We start from the raw sequence: 21450 nt of genomic DNA on the forward strand, positions 1-21450 counted from the left end.
CTCCCCGGCCCCGCAGTGCGCATAGGAATTTGTTCATAGTTGTTTTTTTTAAACTATAGTCCGGCCCTCCAACAGTCTGAGGGACAGTGAACGGGCACCCTGTTTAAAAAGTTTGAGGACCCCTGCAAAACTATAGGAGCACATATTTTTCCTTGCGCCTCAGAATACTTGTACCTTGTATTTAACTAAGATTTTAAATTTTTGCTCAGCACGGATTTTTTTCATTGATTTGGACTTTTTTAAACATTGAATTAAAATATTTACCTTGATTGCCAATTTTTTGACGTCACCTTACTTTGCGCTCTAAACCCTATTCCCACTTGTTTTTTTTGTTTTCTGCATTAGGAGGTCTGGACCTTTCTAGTGTTTTCCAGAGGCGGAGCTATCTTTTGTGTCGCCTACCTCGCCCCCTCCTGGGCCGGGTTGGGAACCTCATGAAAGAATTTTGTTATAAACTAGAAATCAGCGCCACTCACCACTTGGCGGTGTTGATCCAGAAAAAAAGCTCCCGGAACTAACGCGTTACGGGGCGTGTTTCCCGCGATGGCCGGCAGCATTTCAAACAGGCACGCCACGGCCTTTCCGGTTTCTCCTTCCTCTCAGGAGCCTTGCGTCAGGGCCGTGTTGGGAAGTGTCCTCCGAACTCGGATCTGTGCGGCTGGGGCGTCCGCTGAGCGCGGGAAGGAGGCGTGAGCTCCGTGCTGGGTGTTCGTGCAGCCCTGCGTCGGTCGGGAGGTGGTGCTGTGCTGTCGCTGTCTGTCCCTTCTCTTTCCACGCGCGGGGAGGACTTCGCGTTTCCTCTCTCCTCCTGCCCCTTTACTTCGTTGGTTGGGAGCGTCACTTTAGAAAGGGCACCTACGTGCCCATCCTGGCCATGAGGCCGGGAGCCCAGGAATCTCCCTTAGTCTTTACTAACAGGGATGGAGGCAATTTTTGCAGCAACAAGTTTCAGATTTAAGTACCTTGATGACATTATAGTATTTATTGAGCCCTCCCTATGTGTTAGGAACTGTTTTAGGTGGATTGGATTTGACAGTAAATCCGACAAAAATCCCTACCCTCCGGGAGCTTGCCTTTTAATAAAAATTTAGAAGACAATAGCATGGAAATGAGGATAACTCAGTACGAATTTTTTGTATGGATTGGAGGAGGAGGAAGTTAAAGGGGATCAAAAAGATACAGGTGTAAGGTTTCTTTTGGGAAAACTCGTCAAATGTGCAGGAATGTTGATGTGTTATGGTCATAAGATGGATTGCATAAATATCAGGAATGCAAGTTAGAAATTTAGGATTAGTGAACTTGTGCTCTTGCTATATGATGTCGTATTAATTTACCTTTTTTTTTTCCTTCAGGAAAGGACTAAAGATTAGATTGTAGGAAAAGTAGAAGCAATGTTTCGAAGACCTGTATTGCAGGTAATCAATCACTTTTCCATAATTGTGCTGATTAGATTTCTTCAGGCTTTTGACTGCAGAGGCAAAGGAGTTTTGAGCCCACCCACTTTATATGTACTTATTTGATATGGAGGTTTGGAGAAGATTTTACCTGTGTAAATAATGTTCACTAAAACAAAAATATTTTCTAGTTTTCCATATATACATATATATATATATATATATGTCATTACTTATTAAAACATGTTACTTACATTTAGATCAGTTCAACAACAGTTAAAGTCTATTGATCCAAAGACTGAGAATCATTTTCTTAGCATTTTTTAAAAACATATTTTATTGATTTTTTTTTTTTTTTTTACAGAGAGGAAGGGAAAAGGATAGAGAGTTAGAAACATGGATGAGAGAGAAACATTGATCAGCTGCCCCCTGCACACTCCCAACTGGGGATGTGCCCGCAACCAAGGTACATGTCCTTGACCGGAATTGAACCTGGGACCCTTTAGTCCGCAGGGCAACTCTCTATCCACTGAGGCAAACTGGTTAGTGCTATCCCAGCATTTTTCTATAAGGCATGTAGTTCCTTTTCTGACCACCTACCTTTTTTTTTTTTTTTTTTAATTTTATGAGAGTTTGTTTGAGCCAAAATGCAGACACATACATGCCTGTGAACAAGTACTCAAATGCTCTGGAGAATAACAGTTTGCAGCTTCTTTCATGATGCTATTGAGATTAAGAAGGACATTTAGGGAAGATTACATGGAAGTGGGAGAAAGCAAGGTAGGGGTTCCATTACAAGGTAGTTAACAAGATTATATACTCTCTTGAGGGTGGTAGTTGTGGCTTATTTCCAAGGTGTGTTAACCTAGATCAGCCGTGGGCAAACTACGGCCCTCGGGCCGGATCCGGCCCGTTCGACTGTTCTTTCCGGCCCACGGAGCCGAAAGAGCGGAGGGTTCTCTTGCTCTCCCCTCCGCTCCTTTACTTTGAATTTATATTAGTTCACACAAACACTCCATCCATGCTTTTGTTCCGTCCCTCCGGTCTAGTTTAAGAACCCATTGTGGCCCTCGAGTCAAAAAGTTTGCCCACCCCTGAGGTCCTAGATGCACAGCAACAATGGACAGGGCTTGCTTCAGGCAAAGATAAACTTTTCACTACATAAAAGTTATATGCTTAGGGAATGACTAACCACCAGTTAGGAATTTAGGGTCACATCACACTGTGAGGTGACTCTTCACAGAACTCCTGCTTTCATCCACATAGTCTGTGCAGGATGATCTTGATAATGCAGAATAAGATGAAACTCTTAGTTAAAAAAAAAAAAAAAAAAAAATATATATATATATATATATATATATATATATATATATATATATATAAATATATATATATATAAATATATATATACATACATACACACACACACACACACCCTAGAAGCCTGATGCATGAAATTTGTGCAAGGGGCTTGGCCCTCACAGCCCCGGCTTTATCTGGAAGGTCCGAAGGTCCTGAAGGTTATTCGGCTGTCCAGTCTAATTAGCATATTACCCTTTTTATTATTACAGATATATATATATATATATTGATTTCAGAGAGGGAGATAGAGACAGAGAGAAACCACAATGACTGGAGAGAATCATTGATAGGTTGCCTCCTGCACACCCTTATCTACCTTCTTTATTACAGTCAACTGCCTCCCAACCCATCTCTGCATACTGAGGAGAGCAGCCAAAGTCCCGACATCACAATTTACTATGCCCCCAAATTCCTCCTCATTCCACCCAGTCTGACTCATCTCTCCAGACACTTTAGCCAGCCCTGAGCCAGCCTAGTCTACCTCTTTTCCTTACTTACAACATATATTCTTCTTTATAACACTTCTTACTCCCCATCCTGTTAAGAATCAATTTCTCCATGAAACCTGTTCTCTTCTCCCTCCTTCTGGAGAATTGACTCTATGTTTTTGGAATCACATTTTATCACTTTGTGTGTGTGTGTGTGTGTGTGTGTGTGTGTGTGTGTGTGTGTTGAAGTGTGAAACTTGGAAAAGTTACCACAGTCTTAATACTCAATATTACAGTATTAAGGTAAAAATCAGATATAAAATCTAGAGTTAAAAGTTTAATTTAAAAATATTATCCTAGTTAAAAAATTCTTTCCCTATATCTCTCTTTCTATTAGGTCTTGAGTTTTGTGTACCTAAAATGAAACATGATTCTACTAGAGGCCCGGTGCACGAATTCGTGCTTGGGTGGGGTCCCTCAGCCTGGCTGGTGATCAGGCCTATTGGGGCGCCAGCCAGCTGGGAGAGGGACCCCGGGAGATTGGCTGGCCAGCCCCCCTATCGGGGGCGATTGGGGGGGCAGCCGGGGGAAGGGACTGCAGGAGGTTGGCTGTGGGAGTGCACTGACCACCAGGGGGCAGCTCTTGCATTGAGAGTGTCATAGCAACTGGTCGACCGGTCGTTCTGGTAATTCCAGTAGTTCAGTCGTAACGGTCACTTAGGCTTTTATATGTATAGATAAGACTTAAGAGCCAGCCTGATTTATCTAAGTACTCAAAGTAGTACCTTTCTAGAATTATGGTACAGATACTAGTTAGCAGTTTGATTCTTTAGTATGTTCTGATTCACATCTTTATTTTCTTACCCACTCTCGGCCCCAAAACATAGTGATAGGATTCAATAGCCAGCAGTACTCTGGGAATGAATGGGTGTTCATTTGATTGGTGGACATCTGCTTTATATAGATACATATTTTTTGTTGTTGTTGCTGTTGTTAATTCTCACTTGATATTTTTCCATTGATTTTTAGAGAGAGTGGAAGGGAAGGAGGGAGGAGGAAGAGACAGAGACAAACATCGATGTGAGAGAGACACATCGATTAATTGCCTACCACACATGCCCTGGCCAAGGCTGGGGATCTGACCAGGCCCAGGGATCGAGCCTGAAACTGGGGTACATGCACTTGACTGGAATCGAACCCAGGACTCTTCAGTCTGCAACACTCTATCCACTCAGCCAAACCAGCTAGGGCCATCTACTTTTTATATTAACAGTACTACCACTTGGCACATGGGGTTTTTATAATGTAATGAGTGGTTTAGCACTCTGAACCCAGCCATGTGCCCAGTGTTGTGTACTCTATCTTAGGAGGTGCCCTTGAATAGAATGTCTTTAAGGAGGCAGCAGAGGGCATGGGAAAAGCAGCAGTCCTGTGCCAGAAGGTTCTGGGTTCTAGGCATGACTTGCCACTTGCTTCCTGTAGGGTTTTGTGCAAGTTACTTAATCTCTCTGAACTTCATTTTTTTCATCTCTAAAGTGTGGATAATTTTGCATAGTTTATAGGTATATTCTAGGATGAATTGATAACAGCTAAAGCACTTAGCTGGAATTGAGTGATAGCTGTTATTATCATTGAGTGCTGCTGTTATGTGCCAGCAATTACCTTTCTCTGACAAACTAATTTGGACATATCTTTGTACTTTATCAGGGAACCAAATTTGTTTATCTTAGACCTTTTTCTTGGCCTATTGAAAGCATGGGTTTTTCCAGCATATGTTGGATTTTACCTTTTGTGTGCAGCCACAGAAGCATCATAAGCAGGAGGGTTATCACAAAAGAACCAGGAGAGGACCATAAAGTAACTTTCTTGGGCATGCTCTCCAGTGCCTCCTTTGTACCTTTGGGCTCTGTAGTAGGCTGCCCTTAAGTGTTGCATGGTCCTTTTGGCACCGTGTGATGGAAAACATGGGAAGCACATCTCTTGTTTTCCGTGGATGTATGCTGTAGGAGCAGCTGAATAGATGGTGACCAAATGTGAGTAGGTCTTTGTTTGCATTTGCTTTTCCCTGAAAATTCCAAAAACTTACAGCCATTTTATTAATTTGTTTCACTTTAGGTGTTTCATAAATTTGTAAGACATGAGTCTGAAGTAGTAAGCAGCTTGGTTCTGGAAAGATGTAAGTAGTAGCTAATTTCCAAGTGTAAAGTATGTTTGTAGCAATGTGCAAATATTCTCTCAAATGTGTTACAGGGGTGCACTGTTGTTTTATAATCTGTTAGTCACCATGCCTTTGGCTCACATTTGCCTCTTGGATCTTGGCCTTGCCCCATCAGGCTGCAGGGCCTAGTATAAATTGGGCCCTTCTTTCTTTATCAGTCAGAACTCGCTCTCTCTTGTCACTTTCCTGCCATATAATTTCCTTGAGTCATAGTTGGTTATCTAAGTTACCTAGCGTTATGTGCTATTTGTTTGAGGGACTGAAAGTTTATGAAACCTATTACTTCACAGAAATGTTTTCTAGTATTTATAAAGATTTTCACATCTCAGATGTTATTTTAGTGATACAGTTTTTTTTCAAGGTATTTTAAAGAAGAATTTAAGAAAAAGAGCTTAATATTTGTTTTGTGGGCTACTCTAAGAATAGTTTCTTCTTTTTGCCAACCCTCTTTTCCTCCCAGCTTCTTATTTGTTACTTCAACTGATTTCCCTCTTCAGGACACTTCTCTCAACCTCATTTTATCTATACATTGCATTTCAGCTCTGAATCGTGTGCAGTTACTGGGGCGAGTTGGTCAGGATCCTGTCATGAGACAGGTGGAAGGGAAAAACCCAGTCACAATATTTTCTCTAGCAACAAATGAGATGTGGAAATCAGGAGACAATGAAGCATACCAAATGGGTGAGTATAAAAGACGGGTGATAATTTTATCAGCAATAAAGAGACATTGTTTAGTTTTAATTAACTAGAGATAAGTTACTTTTAGAAAAGATTGTTCTTCTCTGGCTTTGTTTTATTCTCTTTGACACTGTGATGTTGGTTTTGCCAGGCATGTTGTTCTTTGGCATTTATTTTGTCTGCTGGCATTTGTCACCATGTTTCCTATTCTTATGATTTAGGTGACGTCAGTCAAAAGACAACATGGCACAGAATTTCAGTATTCCGACCAGGCCTCAGAGATGTGGCATATCAGTATGTGAAAAAGGGGTAAGTGGGGGCAGGAAGAATCTTACAGTTTGAATGGTTTAAAAACTGACAAGTGTTCTCATGAATTGTGTAACTACTTCATTCCTGAGTACTGTTAATTTATATTAACCCAGGAGATATTCATTCAGTGCTTAATAGTATATCTTGTGTTGCTCTGTGTGAAAAGGTGTATATAAAACCTGTTTTAGCATTCTAAGAACTTAAAGTTTAGGGAAAATAGGATGTGAATATAAATAGAAGCAGATGAGGCCAGAGGGAAGGCAAAATGTTCCAAATTCCCTGTGAACAAGGCAACACACCTTGAAGGAGTTCCCAGGCTGCCACAGCCAGGGGTCCTGACGGCCAGGTCATGCGTCTTGTCCTCTGCATGATGGCCTTAGCAGAGGACCTGGAATGTGTGAAGCCTGACACAGTGAGGTATTATGGTCCTATTTACATCAGTTTTTTATATTTGACTATTTTATATAGTCTTCATAGGTCCCTTTTGAAATGCTTATTAATAAAAAGTGCTTTTTCCAAATCCACAGGACAAAAGGGTGTGTTTTACAGCAGTTGTATTCACAGTTAGTATATTTCATAAAAAGTAATTTCAGCAGTGACTACGATTTCAATTTTTTTCCCATAACTGCATACCTTTTCTTCATATGTACCTCCATCGCCATTTATGTATGTATGTATGTCTGAATATGTGCATATATACATATAAACAGATGTAGGAAATTTCTAGGGAAATGTTTATGCAATTTCACCTGGTGTGTCTTCTAGCTCAGCCTTCTAGATAGTGCAGAAATAGTCTTAGTAATTAACTCTGAGTGAAGTACTAAGCTGAAAACCTCTATTTAGAATTTTCCTAAATCTCTTGAGGAAAACTTTAGGAATTGAAAAATAAGTGAAAATCTATTAGGGGGTCCAAAATCAAAGGTCAAGGAAAATGACACATTGGAAATCAATCCTAGATATTTAAGGGCTGACACTAGATTACCCTTTAATTTTCACTATCTTTGCCTTTAGAACTTTTTTTTTTAAATTTTAGCTTAAGATTTGAACAAATTTTTTTAAAGTTCCTTATGGACCACAGTTAGCTCAAGGATGAAAACGTCCTTTTTACTGAGGTGAGTCATTTTTCTGAGATGAGAATGTGTGTACATTCTGTTTCAGTACACTTAATTTTGAACTTTATGAAGTAGTAGCAAAAATGAGGTTATGTATGATTATATATTTCATCCTTAGTGTATTCTCATTATTGCCCCTGTAAAGCATATTAGAATCTCCATACTAAAAACTGTAAATTTTATTTATTTCAGGTCTCGAATTTATGTGGAAGGGAAAATAGACTATGGTGAATATATGGATAAAAATAATGTGAGGCGACAAGCAACAACAATCATAGCTGGTAAGTTTGTGATAACAGCAGTTCTCCCCCCACCCCCCCACCCCCCACCTTCTTTAAAAGCTTGGTTGTGTTATAAGTAACTTTAACTGGGGCTGAGATACTGATGCTAATGAAATTGTAAGGCAGCTCACTAGAAGAATGCTGAGTGTGCTTTGTAGGCTTGCTATGAGTTTCTACACTTATCTATTCCTTTAGAAAATTATCTCTACACTCAAACAGTCTTAGTTCACAAGTAATGTTGAGTAGAGTATAAATTGAACTATCTGTGCCTATTCTTATTGTTGGAGTTAGAATCTAGAGTCTTTGAAGGCCTAAACAGGGAGAAGCATGTGGCAAGATAGAGTTACATTAATTGAGTGGTATTAGACATTTGTGCAGATTTATTCAGACCCTCTTTGGTACTTAACATGATGCTTTTGTTTTAAATTCCTATTCTCGTTAACATAACTTAGAAAAGATGGACACACAGAGTTTAAAGAAGGTTAAGAAGCTATCCCCTAGAGCAGTTTTCAAGCTTTTTTGAAAATGCTACAAAAATTTTGAAAACTATACCCCTTTGGACATCTTTAAATTGACATTAACATTTTTTTCAATATAACATTGTTATTCTTCAATGTATTAATGGATCTAAATATAGCAATTTGATACCAATCACTTTTTAAAAATCTATGAACAAGCTCTTCAACATTTAAAAATTTTATAGTACAGTCATGCACTGCATAATGATGTTTGGGTCAACAAAGGACCACATACACAGCAGTGGTATTATTTATATATATAAAAGCCTAAGCAACTGTCTGATAGTTCGACCGGTAGCTATGACATGCAATGACCACAGGGGGCAGGCGCTCTGGCCAGTAGCTATGATGCGCACTGACCACCAGAGGGCAGATGCTCAACACAGGAGCTGCCGAGCTGTGGTGACTTGGCAGCTGTGGTTCTCAGGTGACACACCCAGAATCAGAGAGGAGGGAGCCTAATTCCAGGTGCGTCACCCGAGAACTGCCCTCTTCAATCCGGGACCCCTCAGAGGATGTTGGAGAGCCAGTTTCGGCCTGATCCCCGCAGGCCAGGCCCAGGGACCCCACTGGTGCACAAATCCGTGTACCAGGCCTCCAGTCCTATATAATAAAACCCTAATATGCAAATCAACCGAACAGTGGAATGACCAGTCGCTATGATACACACTGACCACTAGGGGCAGACGCTCAATGCAGGAGCTGCTCCCTGGTGGTCAGTGTGCTCCTACAGGGGGAGCACCACTCAGCCAGAAGCCAGGCTCACAGCTGGTGGGTGCAACCATGGTGGCAGGAGCCTCTCCTGCCTCTGTGGCAGCGCTAAGGACCCCTTGGCAGGCGGACAACCCCCGAGGGGCCCTGGACTGTGAGAGGGTGCAGGCCAGGCTGAGGGGACCCCCTCCCTGTCCCCAATTGCACGAATGTCATGCACCAAGCCTCTAGTAATATTATAATGGAGCTGAAAATTTCCTGTCGCCTAGTGACATCATAGCCATTGTAATGTTAAGCATAGTGCATTACTCACGTGTTTGTGAGATGCTGGTGTTAACAAACCTATCCTGCCAGTCATATAAAGTACAGCATATACAGTTATGTACAATATATAATGCTTGATAATAATAAATAAATGACTGTTACTGGTTTATGTGTTTACTTTTTATCTTTATTTTAGATAGTACTCTCTCTACTTAAAACAAACTGCTATAAACAGAGTGGGTGTTACACCCCACAGCTCTTGATTGCATCATTTTTTCTTGTGCTTGACTTAATCTTGTCTATTTTTATACAGTAATAGGCTGTACAGGCTTGTAGCTTAGGAGCACTAGGCTATATCATACAGCCTAGATGTACAGTAGGCTATACTGTCTAGGTTTGTGTAAGGGAACTCTACAATGTTTGCACAACAATGGAACTGCCTACCAAACGATACCTCAGAACCTATACTCATCATTAAGTGGCACATGACTGTATTCCTTTTTCTCTGAACTTGTTTTCCCATCCCATTTTCTCCTCCGAAGCGTATCTAAATAGATTGTGTAGTTAAGAATCTTTTATTATTCATCCAGTTATATTTGCAAGAAAAATACATATATAAATAGAAATTTTAAAATATTTTAAAATTCTTGACAGTAAGATGCTCAATGTTACATTTCTTCTTCATTGTGTTATCATTATAGTTGTTTTTAGTACATAATTGACCAAAACAACTTTAATATTTAAATGTAAAAACTAAAATTTTATTGGAAATGCATCTTATAATGAGATAGGTGGTTCTTTTTTTTCCCCATTCTTGGAGAAAGTGCTAAAATAAGACAGTAGTTAAGAACTAATTCTGTTCTTTTCATTTTTATGGATATAAACACCGAGAAACCTTGTTTTTATAGATAAGTAGATGGGAATGAAAGACATTTATTGTAGTAATAATGACTCAATGTTTAGGATCTTCTGAGTCATGCCAAAATTATTTAAAAATTATATTTTTCATTATGGAAAATGTCACACATACAAAAGTGGAGAGAAATTTTTTTTAAAAACATTTATCATTTAGCTTCAACAATTATCAACTGAGAGCTGATACTACTTCATCCTCACTCCCAGCCACTTTTCCTCCACCTGGGTTATTTTGACACGAATTTCAGATGTTATATTATTTCATCCATAAATATTTCAGTAGGTATTTCTGAAAGATATGGGCTCCATTTTAAAACACAGCTACAGTGCGGTTAAGAAATTATTGTTAATTTTTTTTTTTACCAGTTATCACAGTGTTCATAGTTCTTGATTGCTCAATAAATCCAAACATTATCTTACATTATTTTCATGTTTGTTTTTTTTAAACAGAAATTTATTTTCTTGCAGTTTTGAAGGCTGGACATCTGAGAACTTAAGTCTCTTTTATTAATCCTCACCAGAGAATATTTTTCTATTTGATCTTTTTAGAGAGAGTGGAAGGGATAGGGAGAGAGAGAGAAAAAAACATCGATGTGAGAAAAACACATCGATTGGTTACCTACCACACACACCTTGACAAGGGCCAGAGATTGAGTCTGCAGCTGAGGTACATACCCTTGACCAGAATCAAACCTGGGATCTTTCAACACTTTTTTTTTAATGTTTATCTTCCTTGCTCCAGTGTTCATGTCTTAACCACTATACCTTATTGATAGATTACAATTTCTTACTGTTTTTTTTTTTTTTTTGAAAGTATATTGACCTTAAAAACCAACATAGGTGATTTTCTGCCTTCATTATCAGACCTTAGACCAGGTTCTTCCTGACCGTTTTGTTTTCATAATTTTTGAGTGTCTTGAGAGTAAATCATTTCCTCCATGTCCTGTTCTTCCTTTGGCCATATCCAACTGTTCACATTTTTTTCCAGATCTCCATGTGGTATATAGATCTACACCTATAATTTCAGCAGTGGGAAACCAAGCTTACTAACAAAATAATAATTGACAATTTCTAAATCTCTTAACTATTTATTTATGAATCATTTAACACTTTCATATTTTACTATAAACCAATGTGTGGGTTAATTTTGATTGTGTAAATTGTTATGAACTTAGCCAAAAGGATGCCTTTCATATTATCTGCCATTTTGTGTTTTTCTTGTCACCAGTATTCATATAGGTTTCTAGATCATAAATGAATAGGTCTTTAGTGACATTTGAATTGAAGGGAGTAGAGTTTAATTTGGTTGATCTGTTTTACAGACCATGTTTTTTTCTTCCTAGGGATCATGTCTGTAACTTAAAACTAACCGCCAGCAGATGGCACTCTTGTCTTTACACAGTGATGCAGTTCTAACAATCTCTTCTGAAATAACCATTCTGCACCAAAATATTCCATTTTTTGAAGACTAGATAGTCAATAAGTATTTAGTCATTATATAATAACCATTTTTAAATAATTCCAAAGTTAAAAGAATCTAGATCTTTTGGAGTTATACAGGAAGTACTACTTAATTCTTTTCCTTGGCATAGCCTAAACTAACTCCGTCTGGAACAGCATTTTCAGAGTAATGTCTGATGTTCTTAGATAAAAATGCTCTCTTTGTAATATTGATTAGTAAATCTTTTCCAAAGAATGAGTATATAAAAAGTCATTCTATTTTAACATTTAAAAATAAAATGTCTTCTATGTGAATGTTCAAACTTCTTTTTAAAACATAAATAAATCTATCCCTGCCAACAAGGCCGTGTGTTGAAATGAGCACTGTCCTTCTCCCCACCTCCAGCATGAGGAGTGTTCTGCCTGGTCCTTTTCTACGTGAGGATGTGCTGCCTGTTTCATGGCACCTGTCTGAGCATTGAAGGCTTTGAAATCTGTGATTTGTTGCTTGGTAGAGAGTCATTGCTGAGAAGACCTTAATTGTTCAGGAAAGACAAGAAATATGCCACCTCTTTTAACAAAGTCTGAATTGTTGACAGATAGCTGAAGCCCAGCTTTGAGCTCCATCCTGCCTATTGTATACTAGAGGCCCGGTGCACGAAATTCATGTACGGGGGTGGGGGTGTCCCTCAGCCCAGCCTGCACCCTCTCCAATCTGGGACCCTTCGAGGGATGTCTGACTGCCCGTTTAAGTCTGATCCCACCGGACTAAACGGGCAGTCGGACATCCCTCTCACAATCCAGGACTGCTGGCTCCCAACTGCTCGCCTGCCTGCCTTCCTGATTTTCCCTAATTTTTCTGCCTGCCAGACTGATCACCCCCTAACCACTCCCCTGCCAGCCTGTTTGCCCCTAATTGCCCTCCCTGCAGGCCTGGTCACCCCTAACTGCCCTCCCCTGCAGGCCTGGTACCCCTCAACTGCTCTCCCCTGCAGGCCTGGTCACCCCTAACTGCCCTCCCCTGCAGGCCTGGTCCCCCCCAACCGCTCTCCCCTGCAGGCCTAGGTCCCTCCCAACTGCCTTTCCCTGCAGGCCTGGTCGCCCCCAACTTCCCTCCTCTGCCTGCTTGGTCACCCCTAACTGCCCTCCCCTGCAGGCTTGATCGCCCCCAACTGCCCTCCCTTGCAGGCCTGGTCCCTCCCAGCTGCCCTCACCTGCTGGCCTGATCACCCACAACTGCCCTCCCTTGCAAGCCTGGTCCCTCCCAACTGCCCTCCCTTGCTGGACATCTTGTGGTGGCCATCTTGTGTCCACAGGGGGGCAGGATCTTTGACCACATGGGGGCAGCCATCTTGTGTGTTGGAGTGATGGTCAATCTGCATATTACTCTTTTATTAGATAGGATAGAGGCCTGGTGCACGGTGGGGGCCAGCTGGTTTGCCCTGAAGGGTGTCCTGGATCAGTGTGGGGTTCCCTTGGGGTGTGGGGCGGCCTGGACGAGGGGCCTGTGGTGGTTTGCAGGCCGGCCACGCCCCCTGGCAACCCAAGCCGGAGGCCCTGGTATCTGGGGGTTATTTATCTTCTACAATTGAAACTTTGTAGCCTGGAGCGGAGCCAAGCCTTCTGCTTTCTCCGTGGTGGCAGCCATTTTTGGTGGGATTTATGTATCTTCTATAATTGAAACTTTGTAGCCTTAAGTGGAGGCCTGGGCCAGCCAGGGTGTGCGGAAAGCTTGGCTTCCTCCATCACCAGGGGCAACCCTAGCCTCCTGCTCTTTCCAGCTCTGTGGCTGCCACCATTTCTGTTTGGTTTTATGTATCTTCTATCATTGAAACTTTGTAGCCTTGAGTGGAGGCCTAGGTCGGCAAGGGCAGGCGGAAAGCTTGGCTTCCTCCATTGCTGGGGAAACTCAAGCCTCCCTCCTGCTCTCTGTGGCCATAGCCATCTTGGGTGGGTTTATTTGCATTTTCGCTCCTGATTGGCTGGTGGGCGTGGCTTGTGGGTGTAGCGGAGTGATGGTTAATTTGCATGTTACTCTTTTATTATATAGGATTAGAGGCCTGGTGCATGAAATTCATGCATGGGGGGGGGTGTCCCTCAGCCCAGCCTGCACCCTCTCCAATCTGGGACCCCTTGAGGGATGTCCGACCGCCCGTTTAAGCCCGATCCCACTGCTGGCTCCCAACTGCCCTCCCCTGCAGGTCTGGTTTCCTCCAACTGCCCTCCCCTGCAGGCCTGGGTCCCCCCCCCCCAACTGTCCTCCACTGCAGGCCTGGTCCCCCCCCCCCCCCCCCCCCGCAACTGTCCTCCACTGCAGCCTGGTCCCCCCCGCAACTGCCTTCCACTACAGGTCTGGTCCCTTCCAACTTCTCTCCCCTGCAGTCCTGGTCCCCCCCAACTGTCCTTCCCTGCTGACCTGGTCTCCCCCAACTGCCCTCCTCTGCTGGCCCGGTCACCCCTAACTGCCTCCCTGCTTGCCTGATCGCCCCCAACTGCCCTCCACTGCAGGCCTGGTCCCCCCAACTGTCCTCCCCTGCAGGCCTGGTCCCCCCCAATAGCCCTCCCTTGCAGGCCTGGTCCCCCCCAACTGCCCTCCCCTGCAGGCCTGGGTTCCCCCAGCTGCCCTCCAATGCAGGCCTGGTCCCCCCAACTGTCCTCCCCTGCTGGCCTGGTCACCCCCAACTGCCCTCCTCTGTTGGCCTGGTCACCCCTAACTTCCCACAACTGCCCTCCCCTGCAGGCCATCTTGTGGTGGCCATCTTGTGTCCACATGGGGGCAGCCATCTTGTGTCTTGGTGTGATGGTCAATTTGCATATTACTCTTTTATTAGATAGGATACCTCTAGTGAACAGCAAGAGTTGCTCAGTATTTTGAGAATTGGCATAAAATCCTTTTAGGTAATAGCACTGAAGTATGTATGTATTAGAGGGGAATGATTAAATGGGATGGGAAAAGTGTTCTGAAAATAATATTTGTACTCTGGCTTCTTTACAGATAACATTATATTTCTGAGTGACCAGACAAAAGAGAAGGCATAGAGCGGACCATTCTTCTTTGGCCAGTGTTTGGTATAGTCTCATTTCCAAATCATGTATAGTCTTTATAGTTTCTAAGGACAAAAATTAAAATATTCTTTTATATAAAATGGTAATATTTCTGCTTTCTCCTGACTGTTGCTCTCCACCCCCCTTTTTGCCATCAGCCTTGGTCGTTTCTGTCTAATGCAACGTTCACTAATTGTTTATTCTCTTAGGGGTGGTTTCTATGTACAAGTATACAGAATAGTGAACTGTCAGGTTCATCTGTGCTACAGCAAAGGAATAATGTCCTTTAGGAAGACACCTTGTTTTTGTGTGCATTTCTGTTATAGTATTGATTCAGTATTTATTGAGCATCACTATATGTTAGGCATCTATCTCCTTGTTGTAAATATTGATCTTCTTACCTGTTGGCTCTGTGTACCTGCACTTTAACCAGAGCTTGGCATAGAACAGACAGTGGATAAGTCTTGACAGATGCATGATCCCAGTGGGATATTCAGCTTTAGCCCAAAGTGAAAGGAGTCGCTGAGCAGGTTGGTATCTAACCTGCCTTCAAATCTTTTGTTTGTGGACAGTTTCAATAGTAGCATTTATAAAATGAAGTTATCTAGCAGTAAAGACCTGAAATATAGCTAGGGGTGAAGCAGTCCATCTCCAGGGGATGGTACAGGGCTCTGGTTCCGATTCTCTTTCCTTTTATTCTCATCCAGAACTCTCAGGGAAGACCCCTGACCAACTTTTGACCTTGCCTCCCTAGGTTAGAGCCTCAGTATAACATTTTCCTTTTCTTTTTCCACATGGTCTGGATGCACATATACATAGAGAAACTTGTGTACACGCAGAAAATTGTGTGCTTTTATTATAAGGTTCTGGAAATTACCAAGTACTAATAATTTACTAACAAGGATCACATGAATTAAACAGCTTTTCAGTGCATCTTTTACCTCTTAAAGTTTGCATCAGTCCTCCACAGGTTTGTTTCTGGTTTGCTGCAGGGTTTTAGAGGTTGGCTGCTATAGAAGTTGATCATTCCATCTGGGTCAGGCCCAGCCTATGTATATGTGCCCTGAGAGCATGCTGCTCACTGAAGCTTAGGACGTGCTGGACTTAAACAGGTTCAAAATTCACACACTGCGTATGGACTCTTAATGGCCACCTGAAAGGAATTCTGAGCCCGGGGCGCAGGGGCAGAAATTGTGTCCTACGGGATCCTCATAAGCTGAGGGCCTCTTCTCCAAACTCCCCCTGCAGACTTCCTGAAAGGCTCTGAGGCTGGGCGGCAGCCTGCAGAGTCAGGTGTTCAACGCGGAGGCCTCAGATGTGCTTGTGCTGCACACCTGGCGATTCACATCAGACAGACTGTGGGAGCACCAACTCTGCCCTCCCACCTAGGCAGCCCCGTCTGCTGCCCCCAGATGGTCTAGGCATAGAGGAGATGGGTGGAACCTGATAGCAGTATAGAATGTGGGGATCATCTGGTCCAAGTGTGTCCCACATTTCCCTTTTTCAGGTATGGTGTCGGATATACCTGCCGAAATCTGTGACTGATTTTGAGATTCCTTGTTAAGTGGAGAGAGGAGTATGATACATAGAACAGTGGGAGAAAAAGTATCAAACAGCATGTGTGGTGTTATCCCAGTTTCAAAAAAAAAAAAAAAAAAAAGTTGCAGTTAATATAATTATATGCTTAGAAAAGTCTAGAGGAAGAAACATTAAATGTTTTGATCTCTGGATAGGGGGATTTTGTGTGATTTTTCCTTATTTCTTTAAACTTGTATATATCCTAATTTTACTTTTTAGCATTGAAAGTGTATTACTTTTATAATAAGAAAAAATAAAGCTCTTTTCATTTTGGGGGAAAAAACACCTTTCCATTATTTCCAAGGCAGGCTTGCTAAACTCATTCACCTTCAGCTAGTACCGCTTCATGTACTGGAGGTGAAAAGGTAATCGAACCTTCATGTTTTTTTCTCCATCATCTGCATCTTGGCATCTCATGCTTAGACACTCACCTCTTTTACTTTTTTTTCTACCCTCTTTTTCTTTCATTTTCCTCTTAATATGTGTACACAACCCAGAGCAATCAACTTTAAAGACCAACCCACATGAGATGCACTGTTCACTGCCTATACAGTTTTCAGCCAATATCCATTTCTTAAATACCACCGGACAACTAATCTAGAGATGTCCAAAAATACCAAGGACATTCTTCTGTGGCTGTTTTGAGAATTCCTTGTCATTGCCAACTGGGTTACAGCCTAACCTTTGTAGCTCAGGAGAAATCAGTAATAGTTTCTCTTTGTTCCCTAAAGAACATGCAATTCTTTTCTTTTTTCTTAAATATATTTTTATTGATTTCAGAGAGGAAGGGAGAGGGAGAGAGAGATAGAAACATTAATGATGAGAGAATCATTGATCAGCTGCCTCCTGCACGACCGCTATTGGGGACTGAGCCCACTACTTGGGGATGTGCCCTGACTAGAAATTGAACCATGACCTTTTGATTCATAGGTCGATGCTCAGCCACTGAGCCACCCCGGCTGGGCCATGCAATTCTTAAGGCAAGTTTGCCATTGATTCAGACTACCCTTTGCCTCCGTCCAGCTCAGCCTAGCACAGCGGCATTTTAGGGCGTTATGAATGTTTGTCATTCAGTTGGAGTTCACTGAAACACTGACATGAAAATGAGGGCAGGATCACTTTACTGAGCTATCTGTTGGGGTTTGCATTGTATCCATGCAGATGGGTGGGAGCAGCAGCAAACAAATTTAAAATGCGAGATGATCACAGTTAATGAGTTATAGAGAAATCTCTTACAGTAATCCCACGAATGGCTGACATTTATTATGTGCTTACTGCCTGCCAGGCAAAGTGCTTTTATCACTGTCTCATTTAACTTTGACCCCAGGAAGAAGGTAGTATTAGCTTCATTTTACCTGGGAAGAGGAAACCCTAAGCAGAGGTTGAGTAGCCTATTGAAGTCGTGTAGCTTAAAAGAGGCAAGCTTGAGTGTGAACTCAGGTATGTGAAATTTTCACTTTGTTTTCTGCCCAGTGCCTGTTTCCCGTCACCCTCCCACTCCCATTGCCCCTAGAATCCACAACTCCTCACTGCTAACCTTTGACCAGCACTCCATGCAGGGAGCATATGAATCTCACAGGGAGTTCATTTCATAATTGGTCGGGGGAGAATCACATGTGAGGGAGAAATACCTGTATCTCTTTACTCTTCCTGATTTTCAGTCTGATAGCCTACAGGAAAATAAGTCACAGCTAATTCCTCTACCAGCTTATCTTTACACATTCCTCTTTTAACCAAGCAGTGTCTCTACTGGTTAAAATAAGTTCATTGTGTCTGCTCCTCATTCTTTCTTTCCTACAGAGAGATGAAATTGTTAGGAAGATGGGTCTAGAATTTGTCAGGCTCACTGGAGAATGAGACTTGGCAGGTATCGACAATATTGAGCCCCATCTTACTGCTGTATTTGCCTCTGTGCCAGTCGCACAGTCTGTAATAGGGCTGTGGGTGGTTTTTTCGGCCATCAGAATCATGCAGCCACAGTAATGAAATTTCTCTTTTTGTCTCTTTGCTCTTCATCCCTTTGCTGTCTCCCATGTCTTGACCTCACGATCTTGTTAGTCCATAAAGTAGTACATCTTGACATTTTAGTTTTTCTATTGCACCTGTCATTTGAGAAAAAGTGGTCTATCATATTAGTTCCCTTAAGGCTATGCCATTAGAAAGCCTGGATTTCAATCCCTGCTTCCCTCACCAGCTGAGTGGTCTCTGGTGAGTTTCTTAACTTTCCTTGCCTTGGATTTTTGTTGTTTTGTTTTTCTGTGAATAAAAAGGGACAGTAGTAGTATCTACTTTACAGGTCTACTGTGAAGAGCATAATAAATAATATATGTAGCTTACTTAACATGTAGTGACTGGATCAAGTGCTCAACACATATGGGCTATTGTTATTGCTGTAGTTATTGTAAACAAGGCATATCACTGAGCCCATCGCATCAAATCCCATAGATACTTATGAGAGCATATTAACTTCAGTGTATTGTACTTGACCTTTTTTGTTGTTGTTACTAACATCCATGGATTACTGAGCACATATCCATCTTGGGAAATGTTTTGTTGTTTATTTGTTTTTACTCTTCCATGGCTTTTTACAATTAATTTGGGCATCTGTTTAAACTCAAAAGTCAATTAGATACTTGCTGTATGCCATGCACCCTGCAGGCCTGAGTGTATGGATGAATATAACAGGAGTCCTGCATTGAAGGAGCTCCTGATTTAGGTTGGTGAAGGTTGTATGGGGAGGACAAGTAGGAGCCTGTGTAGCTAAGTGTAATATGGTAGAAATAAAGTTCTGTGTGGGGCACAGAAGAGCATAGAAGAATAACAGAAGAATCAGAATGGACAAAAGCCCAGAAACTTAAAAGTGTATGAAGCAGTGAGAGAGAAAACCATGAAAAGTGGGTCAGGCTAGATCAGAGAGGGCCTTGAAAGCTTGCAGAGGACTTTGGCAGTGGGAGCTCTAGAAGGTTTTAAGATGGACATCTCATCGAATGAACAATGAAGGCAGGTGAAGGGTTAGAGGGAGAAAGTCTGGAGGCAGTTAGAAAGGGACTGAACAAGCCTAGAAAGGTTGGTAGGGTAGGTAAGAGGTGACATGAAGGGCATTTGGGGTTCACATTGATCCATTTGTTGTGTACCGGTTACGTGTTAGGCTCCTTTTAGGCTCAGGGTTGGGGATACTAAGAGCATATATCCCCGCCCAGAATCTAGTGGTGACAGAATAGATGGTAAAAGACAACAGATAATTCTGAAGCTTCTGCCTGGCCAGCTGTGTGGGTAGTGGCACTTTGTTTCTGAGACTAAGGAATATGGATGTGGGAGCAGATTTGAGAAGAGGGAAGATAATGAGTGTACAGTTTAGTGTTTTGTTCTGTTTTTAATCCTCACCTGAGGATATGTTTTAGTGATTATAGAGAGGGAGGAAGGGAGGCGGTGAGGTGGGGTTGGGGAGGGGAAACATTTATCATCAGGGACCAAACCTGCAGCATAGGCATGTGCCCTGACTGGAATCAAACCGCAGCCTTTCAGTGCACAGGACAACACGCTCCAACCAACTGAGCCACAATGGCCAGGGCATTGAGTTTAGTTTTGAACATGTAAGTTTAAGCTTATATTTGTCAGGGTGCTGATTAATGAGAAGATAAGTTGAGACAAGCAACTTTTTTCTTCTTCCAAATACATTGTAAACAGAGTTTGTGAAATAACTTTTAAATGTTGCCTGTATTCCAGCTTTCTCTTGTGGAAAACTGTAATGTGGGAAAAATTTGCAGTTGCCTTCTTGTTTTATAATATACCTGGGATTTGTTTTATTTTTTAAAATGTTTTTATTGATTTCAGAGAGGAAGGGAGAAGGAGGGAGAGAGAGAAACACTAATGATGAGAGAGAATCATTGATCAGCTGTCTCCTGCACGCCCCTCACCAGAGATCGAGCTGGCAGCCTGGGCATGTGCTCTGACCAGGAATCAAACCATGACCTCCTGATGCTCAGCCACTGAGCCACGCTGGCCTGGCTACTGGGATTTGCTTTACTTGGATATGATGGGATGACAGATATGGAGACACCTGCCTTTGAAAGAGAAGTTTCTTACATACTGTTCCCAAGAGGAGGAACCACACCCAACCATGCAGAACCACACCCACGGGAAGCTCCAGGGTAGGTCAGGAGGCAGAAGGAGCAAGGTGGGTGTATGGGCCAGAGCTTTTATTATGTTTTTTCATGGGAAAGGATGGATAAGATAGGATAGGCAAGTTGAGCAAGTTCAGGATTGGACCGTGGAAATAATTTCCAGCAGGCTCTGGGCTATGTAGGCAGTCCCTGGTTGTCAGGTACAGGCCTATGCCCTAGGGTGATGTTGGGTAGAGGAGTAGTGTGCTGTACTGTAGAAGCCTGATAAAAGGAGGCTATTGGAGCGAATGGACTCAGGATTGCTTGGTTTGCATAACAAAGGCATGTCATGGGCAAGTCATTTACTATTTCTAGAAATTAGCTAAACCTGGGAGGGGGGTGGTCCCTCCCATGGTGTGCAAGGCCCCAAGATGTCAATGCATCACAAAATACAGAAAATAGGAAACATGATTAATATACTACCCAATATCCATTCTTCCTTCTGCATTTACAGAACCCAGGTGTTATTGGGGGTGACAGTGTGCGCAGCTGAAATACTGCATTCCTAATCTTTGCAGTTAAAGGTTACTAAGGGGGTACAAGCAGAAATCATTTGGTGGTGCTTTCAGGCAAGTTCCTTAAATGAGGTGACTCTGTTGGAGTCTCATACTTTGTGCTTCTCCAGACCCTCATATCTGGCTGTTTCATGTCTGAAATGAAAGCCATCTGGGACCATGAGACGATCTTCAGAATGGAAGACAGAAGAAACTGGGGTCCGTGACGACCGTGGAGCCATCATCAGTCTTGGCAATCTACCTCTGGACTTCTGTGGGAGACACAAATAAACCTTGTTTAAGCCACTTCTTTGTGCGTTGTAGTTAAACCCAATCCTTATGAATTTACACATTTTTACCTCTATTTCCAAATACATGATCATCTTTTTATTCTTATGCTTTCTCTTAGATGAGTTCCACTACAAGTAGAAGTATAATCTTACCTGTGCTTCCACAATCCTTCAGGCTTTTACCCAATGTCTCACTTTAAGTTTGGGGAGGGAACTTGGACATAAAATGCACACTTTAGCTATGGCCTTA

General features: G+C 42.2%; 1 protein-coding gene across 6 annotated transcripts; it reads left to right on the forward strand.

The window, feature by feature from the left end:
• The first annotated feature begins 573 nt into the window (after positions 1 to 573).
• SSBP1 (single stranded DNA binding protein 1) lies at positions 574 to 21216 on the forward strand. 6 transcript variants are annotated; one of them, XM_080666264.1, is made up of 8 exons: positions 589 to 735; positions 1353 to 1415; positions 5300 to 5360; positions 5943 to 6083; positions 6302 to 6389; positions 7694 to 7782; positions 14626 to 14699; positions 21042 to 21216. In XM_080666264.1, the coding sequence occupies exons 2-7, from the start codon at positions 1392 to 1394 to the stop codon at positions 14667 to 14669; spliced, it is 447 nt and encodes a 148-aa protein (XP_080522390.1). In that variant the 5' UTR covers positions 589 to 735; positions 1353 to 1391; the 3' UTR covers positions 14670 to 14699; positions 21042 to 21216. The 6 variants fall into 6 exon arrangements, with proteins under 6 accessions (XP_080522392.1, XP_080522390.1, XP_080522391.1 ...); XM_080666269.1 differs by having other exon boundaries at positions 608 to 707; XM_080666266.1 differs by lacking the exon at positions 21042 to 21216 and having other exon boundaries at positions 574 to 689; positions 14626 to 16315.
• Positions 21217 to 21450: the final 234 nt, after the last annotated feature.

Source organism: Plecotus auritus, assembly GCF_963455305.1.
Source record: "Plecotus auritus genome assembly, chromosome: 4".
Lineage (NCBI taxonomy): Eukaryota > Metazoa > Chordata > Mammalia > Chiroptera > Vespertilionidae > Plecotus > Plecotus auritus.

Coding starts and splice junctions, on each gene's coding strand:
- SSBP1 (XM_080666266.1), top strand. CDS start 1,392: ATGTTTCGAAGACCTGTATTGCAG. Junction 6,084..6,301: donor CAATGAAGCATACCAAATGG/GTGAGTATAAAA, acceptor CTTATGATTTAG/GTGACGTCAGTCAAAAGACA. Junction 7,783..14,625: donor AGCAACAACAATCATAGCTG/GTAAGTTTGTGA, acceptor GCTTCTTTACAG/ATAACATTATATTTCTGAGT.